Source organism: Delphinapterus leucas, chromosome 11 (genome assembly GCF_059928025.1).
Source record: "Delphinapterus leucas isolate spDelLeu-1000000601 "Yukka" chromosome 11, BTC_Dleu_Yukka2, whole genome shotgun sequence".
Lineage (NCBI taxonomy): Eukaryota > Metazoa > Chordata > Mammalia > Artiodactyla > Monodontidae > Delphinapterus > Delphinapterus leucas.
The window spans coordinates 49,100,262-49,115,365 of record NC_143139.1 but is presented as its reverse complement, the minus strand read 5'-3'; the positions used below and the strand labels follow the sequence as shown (position 1 = coordinate 49,115,365).

Here is a 15,104-nt window from a genome sequence, read left to right as displayed (position 1 = left end):
TGGTGGAAATGGAAAATGGTGCAACTGGTTTGGAAAAGAGTCTATCAGTTCTTAAAAGGCAAACATAGAGACTCGGCAATTCCATTCCTAGGTATACACCCAAGAGAAATGAAAACTTGTGTCTAGACAAAAACTTGCACACAAATGTTCATAGCAGGATTATTTGTAACAGTTAAAAATTGTGAACAACCCAAATGTCCATCAACCGATGAAGGAATAATTCAATATGGTATATCTATACAATGGAACATTTTTTGGAAATAAAAAGAAATGAAGTACTGATACACACAACAAAACGGATGAACCTAAAAAACATGTTAAGTGAATGAAGCCAGGCACAAAAATCACACATATTATATGATTCTATTTACATGAAATATCCAGAAGGCAAAATTATAGAACAAGAAAGATTAGTAGCTGCCAAAAACAGGGAGATTTGGGTAGAAAAGCGGGCAGGGGAGACTGCTAATAGGTATGAGGTTTCTTTTAGGGATGATAAAAATATTCCAAAATTGATTGTGGTGATGGTTGCACAACTCTGTGGACATACCCAAATCCAGTGAATTGTACACATCAAGTGGGCAAATTGTATATGTGAATTATATCACTATAAAGCTCTTGTATTTTTTTTTTTTAAAAAAAGAAGAGAGTGAAAGGGCCATAGATCTGGATGGAATTATTACGGATGATTTTACAGAGATTGGTTTTGAAGAAAGGCAAAGTCAGGGCTTAGTAAAATGTACTGGAAATAATATGAATGATGTGTAAAGTCCTATAAGGTAGGAGCATGTAAAGACTTTGCAGGAGGGCTTCCCTGGTGGTGCAGTGGTTGGGAGTCCGCCTGCCAATGCAGGGGACACGGGTTCATGCCCTGGTCTGGGAAGATCCCACATGCCGCGGAGCGGCTGGGCCCGTGAGCCATGGCCACTGAGCCTGCGCATCCGGAGCCTGTGCTCTGCCACGGGAGAGACCACAACAGTGAGAGGCCCGTGTACCGCAAAAAAAAAAAAAAAAAAGACTTTGCAGGAAACGGGAACCACCATCTGTATCAAAGAGCTATATTAGTTAGAAATGAGACTGCTACGACTAGAAGGCTAAACCAGAAAGACCTAGAAAATTCTAGAGGTTCCTCACATGGATAACTAGATGAATATGGTGTTTTACTAATATGACAAAGCTGTCACTTCTTGATTCTAATACTTTCAAGTATTCATCCCTCAAAAAAATGCTTCCATAAATGGCTATAGCTTATCATCATAGGCAGGCAGTACAGTTTAAAATGCAGGCGTTAGAGTTGACTGCCTAAGTCAGAATCTCTGCTCTACCACTGACTGAGTATATTATCACGTGCACTTAACTCTGTACCTCAGTTTCTGAATCTGTAAAATGAGAACACTATCACTTATTTCATACATGCAAAAAGCTCTTAACCTTATAAAAGAGTGGTAATATTTGTAATCATAGCCACAACTACACAGTACATATACTTAGCTACATCTCTCCTGAGAATCAAAAGTTTCTTCTGCTTGATATCCAAAGTTATGAAAATACATTTTCCATCTATATCAAAGAAAAATTTCTTGATTAAACTGTTAAAATTTGTCAAGCTGTTATATTGCTAAAAAATATAAAGCAACCCAAATTATCAGGTCTCTTTAACCATGATCATTTAACCCTTATCATTCTTTTTTTCTTTCCTCCAGTTTTATTGAGATATAATTGACATACAGCACTATATGAGTTTAAGGTGTACAGCATAATGATTTCACTTATATGCACTATGAAATGATTACCACAATAAGTTTAGTGAACATCCATTATCTCATATAATACAAAATTAAATAGAAAAAAACTTTTTTCCTTATGATGAGAACTCTAAGGATTTACTCTAACAACTTTTATATATAACATACAGCACTGTTAATTATATTACAATGGAATACTACTCAGCCTTAAAGAATGAAATTTTGCCATTTGCAACAACATGAATGGATGTAGAGAGTATTATGCTAAATGAAATAACTCAGACAGGACAAATACGTATGATTTCACATATATGTGGAATCTAAAAAATGGACAAACATAACAAAACAGAAGAGTCACAGATACAGAGAACAAACAGGTGGTTGCTAGAGGAAAGGAAGGTGGGAGGAGGAGAGAAATAGGTGAATGAGATTAAGAGGTACAAACTTCAAGCTGCAAAATAAATGAGTCACTGGTATGAAATGTACAGTGCCGGAAATACAGTCAATAATTATGTAATATCTTTGCATGGTGATAGATCATAACTAGACTTATTTTGGTGATCATTTTGAAATGTACAGAAATATCGAATCGCTATGTTCTGCAACAGGAAGTAACATAGTGATACAGGACAATTATACTACAAAAACAACCAACCAAACAAACTCATATAAAAAGAGTATGGTTACCAGAGGCAGGAGTGGGGGGAAGAGGAATTGGATGAAGGCAGTCAAAAGGTACAAACTTAACAGTTAGAAAATACATACATACTAGAGATGTAATGTACAACATGATAAATATAATTATCACCCTATCATTCTTAATCTTTTTTTTTTTTTACTACAGGAACTTGATGCTCTTTTTAATTTTGTCTCTAATGCTCCCAGGTTTTAACTGGCTCTCTATACTAAGTGAAGTCAGTAAGACAAAGAAAGACAAATATGAGATGATATCGCTTACATGTGGAATCTAAAAACACGGATACAAATGAACTTATTTACAAAACAGAAACAGACTCACAGACATAGAAAACAAACTTATGGTTACCAAAGGGGAAAGTGTGTGAGTGTGTATGTGTGTTTTTGGGGGTGGGGTGGGGGGGTAAATTAGGAGAGTTTGTGATTAAAATATACAAACACTATATATAAAACAGATAACCAACAAGGACCTACTGTATAGCACAGGGAACCATATTCAATATCTTGTAATATCTATAATGGAAAAGAATCTAAAAAAGAATGGATATATGTATAGGTATAACTGAATCACTTTGCTGTACACCTGAAACTAACACAACATTGTAAATCAACTATATTTCAATTTAAAAAAATAACAAAAACTGCCTCTCTGAAACTCAGAATAGCCTGGTCTCAGAGCCACATTGGACTTAACTTGTGAGAGCCTTTAACTTCTTTCACAGAGGAAGTCTTTTCTATGGCTACTTCTGCTAAACCATTTTCTTGAACCACAAGGAATTATCACACTAATATGTGGGTCTTCTCAAAACTAAAAGGAGAGTGGAAGGGACCGTATTCTTAATTCTCCTCCTCATGAAGAGGAAAAAGTAGTCATTACCCTCCTTTTCTTTTTGGAGAGCTATAAAGAAGCCATGCAGAATCTTACCGACAGAAGCAGTATTCTAGGCATAACCAAATATAGGTTAATCCTACAGAGGTTTTCTGCCTTATATTAGAATCCGAGCTGCTTCTTTTTGAGGAGCTATTCTTGATTGTTCCCTCAGATACATCATTTTAATCTGTATCCAAAACTGAGGTCACTTACTACCAATCAGTCTTATTCTAGGTTTCTTTAGTAGTGGCTTCTGTGTAAACTGGATAATAAAGTTGAAAGGAACTACATTCCCTTTGTTTTAAAGAATAGATGGTGAAAGAATCTGGAAAAACGACTTCAAAGGAATAAATATAAGATACAGAGTGTGAATTACAGTAGGAACTAAGGAAATGAAAATAAGAGGCACAAACCAGGCTGACATTACGCAGGGAAGGAAAAACTAGTAATCGCTGAAAAATTCTATATGGAGACTAAGAAGAAATAGTTTACTGCCTTATGAAATACTGTTTGAATTACATGTAAGTAGTGACAGCACAAAACATTTTTAATACTAAGGAGATACTGGTAGGATTTAGTATTCTAAATCATTATAAGCCAGGTATTTAAAAAACCAGCTCTGAAATCATCACACACCCGTAAAATGAGGTAAATAAGAATACTTGCTCTTATTATATGCTGCACATGTATAAAGCATTTAGAATAGTGGCTGGAACAGAGTAAGCATTCAATAAAGGTTCACTAGTGGTGGTATTATCACCTGTGAACCACATGCAAACCAAATGATTCCTCTGAGTTCAGACTTCTCATCTACAAGAAAGGAATATAAATACATACTTTGATCCTTATTTTGAGAATCCAACCAGATAATGCATGCAAACACCTCCACCAGTAGTTCTCAACCTTCCCTTTATCTCGCTGCCAATATATCTGATGGTGTTTCAATTCACTTTTATAATAATTATGCTTTTTTTGTAAAGTGATTCTCAAAGTGAGGAAAAGAAAAATTACTCTAAACTCATGTAAAAAAACAAATATATCTAATGACTAACATGGCAAAATTGATTTTATTAGCAGTGATGTTACATGGACTGTCAGTTTTCAGGAAGATGTTAAAGAGGTATCAATATGGTTATGTACCTTCCACTGTCTTAATTCAAATGTGCTTTGACTTTGAAAATTCACAAAAAGTTGGTAAACATAGAACATAAAATACCGAACTTTCACATTTGCATTTTCTGTGTTGGGCTGTTCCTATGGATTCTTAGTTGAAAAAAAGTCTTATGTATTTGTGGTTTATTGTAAACCAAACACTTTTAAAAATATGGGCAAAGTACTAAAACAAAATATCCTACAAGTTCTTCCTATCTGCTTGATATGCTGTTTCTGTAAAACTATATGAAAAGGGGCCATATGGCCTCTAACAAATCACTTACGATTACTGATAAACAATTAAAACCCCAAATCTAAATAATACACGATCCCAGTTTCTTTTGTTTAAATGTACTTTTGCATCAAAATAATATTTATTCTACATATTCAGTAAATAACCTATTAATCTTTAAACATATTTTAATTTCCAAAAGCAAGATGTTAAGATTTTCTATCATATCTAAACTGAACAGTCACAAGAAACAAGTGTGGGATAAAATGGAAGAATTCTGCTGCTAAATATAAAATAGACTCCATTTAAAGAGAAAAGAATGTCCATTTTTTAAAAAAGTGGAACACTTTAAAATGCATCTTTAAAATAAAAGGCAGTGTAGAACAGTAATTTTAAAGCCTGAATTAAAGCCCCAGACTGCTTGGGTTCGAATCTCAGATATATCAATGTGTGAACACCTCTTTGAGCCTATCCGGGTGAATTCCTATTCTGGCAAATGTGACTTAGAGCACATTCACATTCTAGTACCCTAGAATTGTGGTGATGAGTAAATAAGTTAACATATGTGAGTACTTCAACAATACCTAGCACAGTGTTTTTAAATGTAATATGATCGGTCATAGCCTGACAATTTTTTTCTTATTATACTTTCATGCAAGCAAGATTAATAACTGTCACAAAACTATTTTCTAAAAAGAACATCTAGTTAATACCTTGTATGTGCTAATAAAAAAAATGGTATGATTTAGGAAAAAATAAAGCCTGAATGTCACTAAGTAGATAAATGAAATCACTGACTAAAGCTCTGGATCTTCTTGGCCAAATAGGGTACATTAATCTTGGCTTCACTAACCACTTACAAGTGATTTTAAGACTTATGAAAACAATTAAATTAGGAAAAATTGCTTTTCTCGATTTTAAGCAACTAAAATGTGAAAAATACACTTTAATGTCCCTATTTCTGTCCTTATTTTCATCAATTTACCAACACTAAAAAACAGTTTTGCTTTCTGGTTTCATTTCCTGCAAATGATGTAATATATACCCTATTTCAGTGGTAAACACTTTGGTACAACTAAAGTTAACAGTAACAGTAATGTAAAAACTTCTCAACAAGTACACACTAAACAATTTGGAGTTCATATTGATTAATAGTGTCCATTTACATTATTAACTGATTTTCTGACTTAAGATTATTTTCTGTTAGTGTAAATCTAAGTCGCAAAAACATAAGGGACCATATAAAATAAAGCCTCAAAGACTTCTAGGTAAAAGAGTAGGAATGGAAGGAAAGCTCTGAAATTGAAATTAGTGTCTCTCCTATCTAAAAACCTGACTGATGTGATTCCTTGGCAGTTTATTGAGACAAAAACATCATACATATTTTAAATGACTCTAAATGCAAATTAAAGCTACTCTCCAAAGTTACCTTAAACCTACTAGAGTTATTTTATTAGGGTTTATATAAAAATGACATGCCAAATTTAATTTATAAAGTTAGCTTTGAACATACTTGAACATAAAAATTAGTGAAAATGATTGGTAGATGAATAACATTTAATAAAATGGGGAAATAAAGCAGTGATTTTGGTGATTTGTAGTCATCTGTTTATTTACTCATAATAAATCTATTTTAAAAGAAATCTCCAAAGAGAGTATTCCATAACCCACAACATGCCTTTGTACATTTATTCATTTAACTATTATCCCCTTCAATAGGTTCCTCCATCCCTAATATACTTACATGCAATGAACTTTAAACAAATTTTCCTTTTATCTTATCAGGAGAAACTACCATGTATCTGAAAATTAAGTTATCTTTCATTCATCCTAAGGTAAACAGTTCTAGTTCCTTTATTCTTCCTCTATAGTTTCTAAATTCTAACAGTCTTGTTCCTGGTTTTCTGAATCTCTCCTTGGAGCTAAACACAGATCAAGAAACAGCATACAAGACCACTGCTTTACTCCATCTAATGCAGACCTGTGTTACTTTTATACCCAACCTTTTTAAGAGGTACAACTCTCTTGCATCAATTTTGACATTACTGTCACTATGAAGTCTAATACCAAACATATCATAAGGTTTGTTTCTCCTCATCTCAGACATGTGTAACTTATTTTCATTTCTAGAAGGTTAGCTTCCAGATAAAAATCATTCACCATTTACAAATAAACAGAAATTCATGTAGAAGCAAATTTTTATCCTTGCCCAGGTGTTAGCATTAATTAGCAGAGTACTAAGAGGCAGTCCTTATCTGCAAAGCGCTCACAACCTAATTAATGAACTTTATTCATCTGCACACATTTCATTATAACATCAAACATTAGTATTAAAATTTCAAGAATAAACTCATGGTAAACCTACCATTTTTTCTCAATAGTCCTATCAGTCTTTTCAAGATAGTTATATACATATAGCAAGACAATGTTCCATTTGCATATGGCCCATTTCAGCTATAAAATAACAAACAGGATTTGCCCAAATACCCATAAATGACTAATCCAACGATTTTTTAAGACCTTAAAAAGAGAAATAACTTTTTAACAAGTTTTAATGAGTTCCAAAAACATGAGCCCAAGTTACAACTAAATTATTAAATATCTTTACTAATTCTGTACTCATGAATACATTATCAAATTTGTACTTACGAAATTATTCTCCTTAAAACTCTGAATCAAACTTTTGTTAATTCCTTTTTTGACAGGTTTCACCTGCTAATTCCAAGAAAACTGGCTCGCATATAAACCAAACTATATAGTTTCTGCAGTATCCCAGTACCATCTTTTTCCTGCATTTTTTTCTTTAAATAAGAGGGGAAATCAATTGTGAGGATAAAAATTTGCACATTCTGCTGTTACCTAAATATCTGGGCCTCAGTTTCCTTTTCTTTAAAATGGAAGCACTGAAATGACTCATTTATAGACCTCCTGTATTTACTCTTTTAAATAGATCTTTTAAAATGATTTACAGTAACTCTGTCAAAAAATAAAAATGCTAAACTTTAACGTTTAGTGCTCACAATACTCATATTGCTCCCATCATCCTGTAGTATCAACACCACCAATTATTACTCAGTATATCAAAACCACAACATTAAAGAGAATACCCATATAAATAATATCTATATATTAAATTATAGATTTCTATTTTGTGGAAATCCACATTTATCTTTTTATGAGGTGGTAATAGGCAAGGTAAATTAAGAATTTTAAAGTGTTCTTTAACAAACAATAAGAATCAAGGATTCATTTCATCTTTAACAATCCACAGGCCAAGGTAAACATAAATGTCCTAGGAAATGTCTAATTTCCCCACAGTAATAAACATCTTAGGAACACTGCCATATGAACAATAATTATTAAATATTTTTTGCTGTAATGCAACAAGTATATGTTTACATCCTCAGGGATTTTTATCACATAAACATAGTATGCAGCCTAACAAAGTAGGAAAAAAGTACGAAGACTTAGATCAAAGTACTTAAATTCAAGTCCCAAGTCTGCCATCTACTAGCTTACTTGAAAATGATTCTAATACCACAGCATTTTATCAGGAATGGCGGTGATAAGAAGGTAGCTAAAATTTAATGTTATCTCATAAATAATCTTTTAGAATATTTCATTGACTCAGGATAAACCCCTATAATGAAATTATTCTGTCCATTTCATAAATGAAGGTACTGAGGTGCAATGATTTAAAGTAACTTTTCTCAAAGTCATACTGCAAACTAAGTGGTGAAAAGGTAACCTAATTTGGGTCTAAATCTTATGTTCCTTCCACTAAGCCATATCGAGTAAATGAAAAAACACTGTAAATTATATACCACTGTTATGGTGACGATAAGAAATGAAAATAACTTTTATTATAATAAAGAAGCGCATTATACTTCCTAATAAAACAGAGCACTTTATGTTACATATTCACATACTGAAGTTATTCTGAATACCACTTGATATGGCCCACAAATACTAAAATCTCCAAATACTTCCTTCAGTATTTTAAGTATATCCTTTCGTACTTTATAAGTTTGAACTTTTACAAGTGACTTAAGCCTCAAATGGACTTATCTACTTTTTGCAGGCCTGCGTTATCCTTCAAACAGGAGGGAAGAGCTGCACTTCTAAGAGAAACGCTACCGGCGTCTATCAAGCCTCCAAGGCACAAGACCACGTGGTACCACTCAGAAGCCTAAGGTTACGTACTCCCCTACCTCCTTTTGACAAGGAACTAGGAACTAAGGTTCCTTTCTCTTAAGTGGCGCCCTGACACATGCCACCTGTGTAGTACGAACCGCAAACATCCTGCAGCCGGCCTCCCGGAAGAATATGAGAATCAGAATAGGGAACTTGGAGGCCGACAATGCCGCGAAAAGAAATGACTAAAGAAGTAGAGGGTGAGATCCTGATCAGCTGCGGGACCAGGAACTGTCAAACATTAAAAGACTCACACCAACGAGTGTAACCTATCGTTCGGGAAGGCCTGGGGTGGGAGCGGCACTACCAGAGGAAGAAGGACGAAGAGAACTGCACGAGCCGCCGGCGCCGCCGCCGCTCCCCGCAAGCCTCTTAGCATGCCCCGACGAGCCACGAACCCTGGCCCTCATTTCGGGTCCAATCTTTGCTCCAACCTTTCGGGAGCGGCCAAAATCCTGCTGCCCGAGGCGGCCGCCGCCGGACCTGCCCGCACCTGTCACCGCCGAGACACCAGACCGCAGTTCCCGCCCAGTTCTCCACCACCCTCGGGCAACCACAGCCACCTCAACCCCTTTCCCTCACCAGGTGTCCCCTTTCCGGAGCGGGGTTTTGAGCAGCGTCGCGATGTCAGACCGCTGGACGTCCAAATCCGCCGCTCCGCCTTCCGCCATCTTCTTCCACTAGCGGTAGCGGAGGCGGCAGCGACGGCGGCGGCACGCCCCAGAGCATTGTGGGAATGGCGTCCCGCGGCCCCGCCCAGTCGGCAGGTCGAAACCAAAAGAGACGTAAGGTTGGGGGGGTGCGCCTCCGGAGAAGCGTTGGGCCCGGGCGGAGTGAGTACGCCGCGGTGGTCTGCTGCCCCCCATCGGCTCCCGCCCGTCGAGCAGCTCGCCTCGGCCTCCTCCGGTCCGCGACCGCCTGGTTTTAACTCTCGTCTGTGGGGCCTCGGTCCTCTCGCGCGCTTCAGGGGTGCCACCACCCCGTCCGGCCTTGACTTCTGCCTTCCCCTCCCTCTTTCCCACAGACGCCTGAAAATCCTTATTTGCGCGTTCACTCACGCTTGAGGGTGGGGCGGGGGGCGTGGGGACGGCTAAAATATGGCAGAAAATTTTTAACAGGTCCGTGACTCGAGTCTTTTCGTTGCGAGTCGCGGAATCTAAACTCGGTGAATATTGGGCCAAACAGAGAACAAAACGAAACCGAACGCTTAGCCGCAGTGATCTGCCTGGGCTCTTTCTTGCGCTTCTACTCCTGCTGTAGGTGGAGACCTTTTACAGGTTCTTTGTGACGCCTCCCCAGGCACACCCAGATAGCTAAGCTGCAGTGAAAAACATGTTCCAGTTCCTCGGTGAACAGAGTGTAAAATATGTATCGAATAATGCCAGGTACTAAAGGGGAAAAAACGGGCGAGAAACCCATTCTCCTAGATGTTAGGAAGTAACATTTTCTTAGGCGCACCTTCGCATGGTGTGTGCACCTGAAAGTAGATAATACCAGCTATTATTTGAAGCCAGTTGTGTTATAAATGGGAAAATCGAGTTTCTCAAAAGTCAAATGCCAACGTCACACAGTAAGTGGAGAGGCAATCCAGCTTCCAAAGCCCACTGGCTATCTATACACTATAGTACACTAATTACCACTCCGTATGAAAGCCTAAATTAAAATGTAAACTGAGCTGCACTAGAGTCATAAAACAACCCCCCCAAAACCTTTGTACAACTAGCGGCTAGCACAATGCTGCCTAACATATAAGAACCACCCAAATATGTGTTTCATAAATGAATTGTGGCAAAACTGCTTAAGTAATTCCAAGCATGAAGATGTCCGGAGATTTGACTTTAAGATAACACGTGATGTGAAAAAGACTAAACGATGGATAAGAATTCCTGCAAGATCTCTCTTGTCTACTCATTTTCAACCTCTACCCTAACTCATTTGGTGAGAATGCAGTAACTGGGTGTAATATGCTACTAAGAAGTGCTAAATCCTTCCAAGGGTAGTGTATATTGGCATTGTAATTTGTGTGTATCAGCATTATTACTGCTTATTTTCTTTGAAATAATACTATTTTGTATTATCGTATCATCCTTGATTTGAAATTCTGGAAACAGCTTCCAATTACTGCTATTTCTTATACATTTGATTCTTGACAAGTTAAAAATTAGAGTTTGTTTAACTATGAATACCATCAAAGGGTTACGTTTCCCTCCTTTCCCACCCAACCTCTGAAAGAGAACTAAGTAGTTTTCCAGAGAAAGGCAGCATGATATGGGAAAAATAGTGGAGTCATATGAACATGAGTTCAAACCTCATCTCAACCTTTAGCTGCAAAGTGTTTAACTTATAGTTTAGTCATTAAATTGGGAATAACAGTACCTATGTTAAAGAATTTTTATAAAGATTAAATGAAACAATGTGTTTATTACTTGGGACATAGTAGCCAATCAATAAACACTAATGTTGTTCACTATTGACAGGATGAATTGTAATAATGTGTAAATTATATCTCAATAAAGCTGTTGGAAAAAAGTTACGGACTTTGAAGGCAAACATACTCTCCATCATTTTATAAACATAGCATAATTGAGAAGTGATGCCTCATGCACACTCTGCTGTCCAATTTCCTTTCAAAGAAAGTGCATTTTTGATATGTTGAAGTCTGTAGCTATGCAAAAAATGAAATAACCTTTTCTTCATTTGCACCATGTTCAAGGCAATGAGTTAATTGGATATAGATGTGTAAGTTCAATGTCAATTTGAATTATATGTCAGATTTATGAGGTCATTTTGTAGACCTAATTAGTTGCCTTCAGAGTCAAGAAAGAAATAATAGTCATAGTATTTTATTTAACAAGCACTTATAAAGCGCCAAACCAGGTTCTAAACACTTTGATGGAAGTATTATCTTGATCCTCATAACAACTAAATGAGGCAGGTATTATTATTATTACCATTCTGTAGATGAGGTATTGAGGCAAGTGGCAGAACCCAAATTTGAAACCAAACAGTCTAGCTCCAGAATCTAGAAGTTTTGAGTAAGCTTTTATTTTTCTACTGACCTTCATGATCTTGATTACAGCAATCAACTTTCTAGTGACTTCAGTTTACCAATTTATGGAAATTCTGCTTATTTTACTTATGCTTATTCTACTCTCAATTATGAAGAGAAATAAGATATTGTTTATAAATACTAAATTGGTTAAGGTCCACTACTGAATATTTTCTCTACTGAATAACTAAGTAGATAATTGATGAGAAATGTTACTTTCCCATGAATCACACAGATAATTGAATATAAGCCAGGGGTTACATCAGCTTGTTTGGAATAAGTATCTTCATTGATGCTTCCCTTAGTTAATTTTATAAAAATGTAATATTTACTTGGTGATTGCCATTGCCTTCTCAGACTCTGCACCTTTCTTGTCCATTAAAAATTTAACCTAGGGCTTTGAATAGGGAAAGGGGGTATGCTGGGTACTTTAGAAATTAGGCTTGATATGAATAAAGTGCACCTTACATAAAGGCAGGATTCCTTCATCTTCAAATAATTTCCTCTCTGCTCACCGATGTTTAAATGATCCCTTTCAGAAAGGTTCTTGTATCCTGCAATTAAAAGATAGGACTTCAAATGTCAACAGTCCAGGAGAGAGTAAGTCTTAAAACTAAGGTGTTAAATGAGAGCTGGTTTTCAGCCTGAGATGGATCAGAGAAAGAAGAAAAAGCACTGCATTTTAAAAAAAAAATAGAGCTGAATGCAAGAAAGTACAAAGAATTCCAAGAGGAGCTTTGCATACTTCACAATTTTGTTTGGTGCTGGCTACATGAGCCTAAGGAAAAATCTGCTAGAATCAGCACATCCCCTAAAGGAACAATGATTGATGACCTAGCTGTCTTTATTTCTCAACACTTCCTATCTCAGGTCTTCAGGAACCACTGTTTCATTTTTTCCTTCTTCCTTGTCCTTCCTCTACAGTTATTCCCTCCGATAACGCCCCACTCCCCCCATGCCTGTTCAACTATCTAAACACTTCATTCTTTGCTCTTTTGTAATTTTATAACTCTCTTTTCGCTTTACTAGCTCTCTGGACAGCTAAAAGGCAGTGGAAAGGCGGGGGAGTGGTGCAAACACCAAAACAGCATGTAGTAATGTGCTTAATCTGTTAATGATATTTTTAAACTTGAGATATGAATAAAAATTGTAAGTGCCACGATGCAGTTTTTAAAACTTAAAAAAAAAAACCCACAGAGGCTTCTTATTTCAGATAAGTGTTAGGTGCTGATAAAGAGAAAGAAAAAGTAGTGAAATGAATACAGTGCCTTAGAAAAAGGGCCAGTATACTTGGATTTTGACTCTGGCTCAGTGCCACTAACTAGCTGGGTCACCTTGGCCAAGTTATTTAATCTCTGTGAACATTTGTTTTCTAATTAAAAATAAGGTGATTAGACTCTTCTGGGGCTGAAACTCAAATGCTTGCAAGGGTTCAATATAGCTAATGTAAATGGACGAAGAAAAACTGTTAAGACAGTAAGGAGTTGCGGGAACTCTAATGAATGATCTGCCCTAACTAAAGTTACTTAAATTAAAAAAATTAGAACAAACAAAACTATACCTTCTACCCTAAAGGATCTAGAAAGTTTAATTTTAACATGGGCATGAAGTCTGCTAATGAATTAATCTGAGCTGCTACTTTTTATTCTCTATTTTGGAAGATACACAAAATGCTGTGAAGGCTGACACTACTCTGAAGGCTGATGTCAATCTATAGTAGATACTAAATGATCAGAGAACTAAATTGAATTGAATCAATAAACAAGTCGAATAGTCTTAGACGTCTAGAATTATAGCAAAAAAATTCTTAAGACATAGTATAGTCTGTGGGTCCTAGATATTTCAAAATGAAATGTACCTGTATGGTGGGAAACTTTTCCAAGAAAAGACTCTGGTTATCCTATCCAATCAAGAGTAATATAGATTAAATCAAGGTTGATAGGAGGGAAATCTGCCTGTTTTATTTTTTCTTTATTTGTTGCTTATATGTATTGACAGATTAAAGGTTGAATATGTTATTATATTTATATATAGACTTCAAGGTTGCTAAAGAACCACTTCATGAAAAAATAGAAATGCTAAGCAGCTTCTGGGTCCTTTTCCCAAGCTTCATAATAATAGATGGACTTTAGAAATCTAAATCATTTCAAACATGCTGATCTTTTGTTTTAAAGGACAGGTTAAATTAAACAAAATATTGATCTTAACATTATATACTTGATCATACTTACATAAGTTTTGTGCACGAGTTTAAAAATGTTTTCTTTTATGCCCATGGGTCTTCAAAATCTACACATCCAAAGTGAGGTAGAGACTTGTGTAATGATCCAGTGATTCTTCAACTATATAGAGTCCAGAGAGATTAACTTTGTTTCCTTCCAAGAGAGGACTGAATTATTCAGATTTTCTGTTTGAACAATCCTTCTCTTCATTTTGGCTTAGGTAGTGAAAGGATTTTAACTGCTTACACAGAGTTTTAGAACAATATAATAGCAGTTCTTAAAGAATACATCTATGTTCTGGGAGTGATATAAACATTGTATGAGGAATTTTTCATGGTGTTGTCTTCCAGGTATCTCTAAGCAATAGGGGCACTACAGACCACATGGACGGTTTAGTCAAGTTAGAAGACATCAACAATGAAGGTAAAACAAGTCTAGTGATTTTATAAAAATATTTACTATCACTTTTTGTTGCTAGCCAGTATGCTTCTGTCTAGGCCCTTTGAACTATGTCAGTTGTGCATTTCTAAAATTATTTGTGGCCCAAGACCACTATGTAATACATTGGATGTGATTTGTTTAGCATGAGGAATTCATGATATGTGCAGGAAATAACAATATACCTCCACACATAACTTGATTTACTTAATGTTTATGGAAATTTAACACAATATAGTGGAAAAATTATATATCTTAGAAAGACCTATATTTGAATGCCCCACTCTGCTACTTACTAGTTCTGTGATACTAGAAACTTTAGTTTCCTCATCTGTGAAATGGGAATAATAGACTTCTTTTATAGCATTCAGTCAAAAAGAGAATGAAGTAATGAATGTGAAACTCATAATAGAGCTCAATATATAGTAGCAATTATTACTTACGAAATATCTGTCCCTCTTAGACTGGGGCAGATACTAAATTTGAATGTTTAAACAAATTCATT

The 15,104-nt window shown here is 35.9% G+C and overlaps 2 protein-coding genes across 9 annotated transcripts in view; one reads left to right on the top strand and one right to left on the bottom strand.

The window, feature by feature from the left end:
• The window catches only part of USP15 (ubiquitin specific peptidase 15), a 161,667-nt gene extending 151,768 nt beyond the window's left edge, over nucleotides 1-9,899 (bottom strand). For 4 of the 8 annotated variants that reach the window (XR_016394810.1, XR_016394811.1, XR_016394812.1 and 1 more), the window contains exon 1: nucleotides 9,473-9,899. Coding sequence is in view for 2 of the 8 variants with exons in the window: in XM_022571647.2 (XP_022427355.1) it covers nucleotides 9,473-9,561 (89 nt within the window). In the remaining 6 variants the exon portion in view is untranslated. The remainder of the gene's footprint in view (nucleotides 1-9,472) is intronic. The other 4 variants (XM_022571647.2, XM_022571649.2, XR_016394814.1 and 1 more) reach the window with 3 other exon arrangements.
• Nucleotides 7,447-15,104, top strand: part of TAFA2 (TAFA chemokine like family member 2) — a 604,247-nt gene continuing 596,589 nt past the window's right edge. Inside the window, exon 1 of the mRNA XM_089919992.1 lies at nucleotides 7,447-14,584. The gene's annotated coding sequence lies outside the window, so the exon portion shown is untranslated. The remainder of the gene's footprint in view (nucleotides 14,585-15,104) is intronic.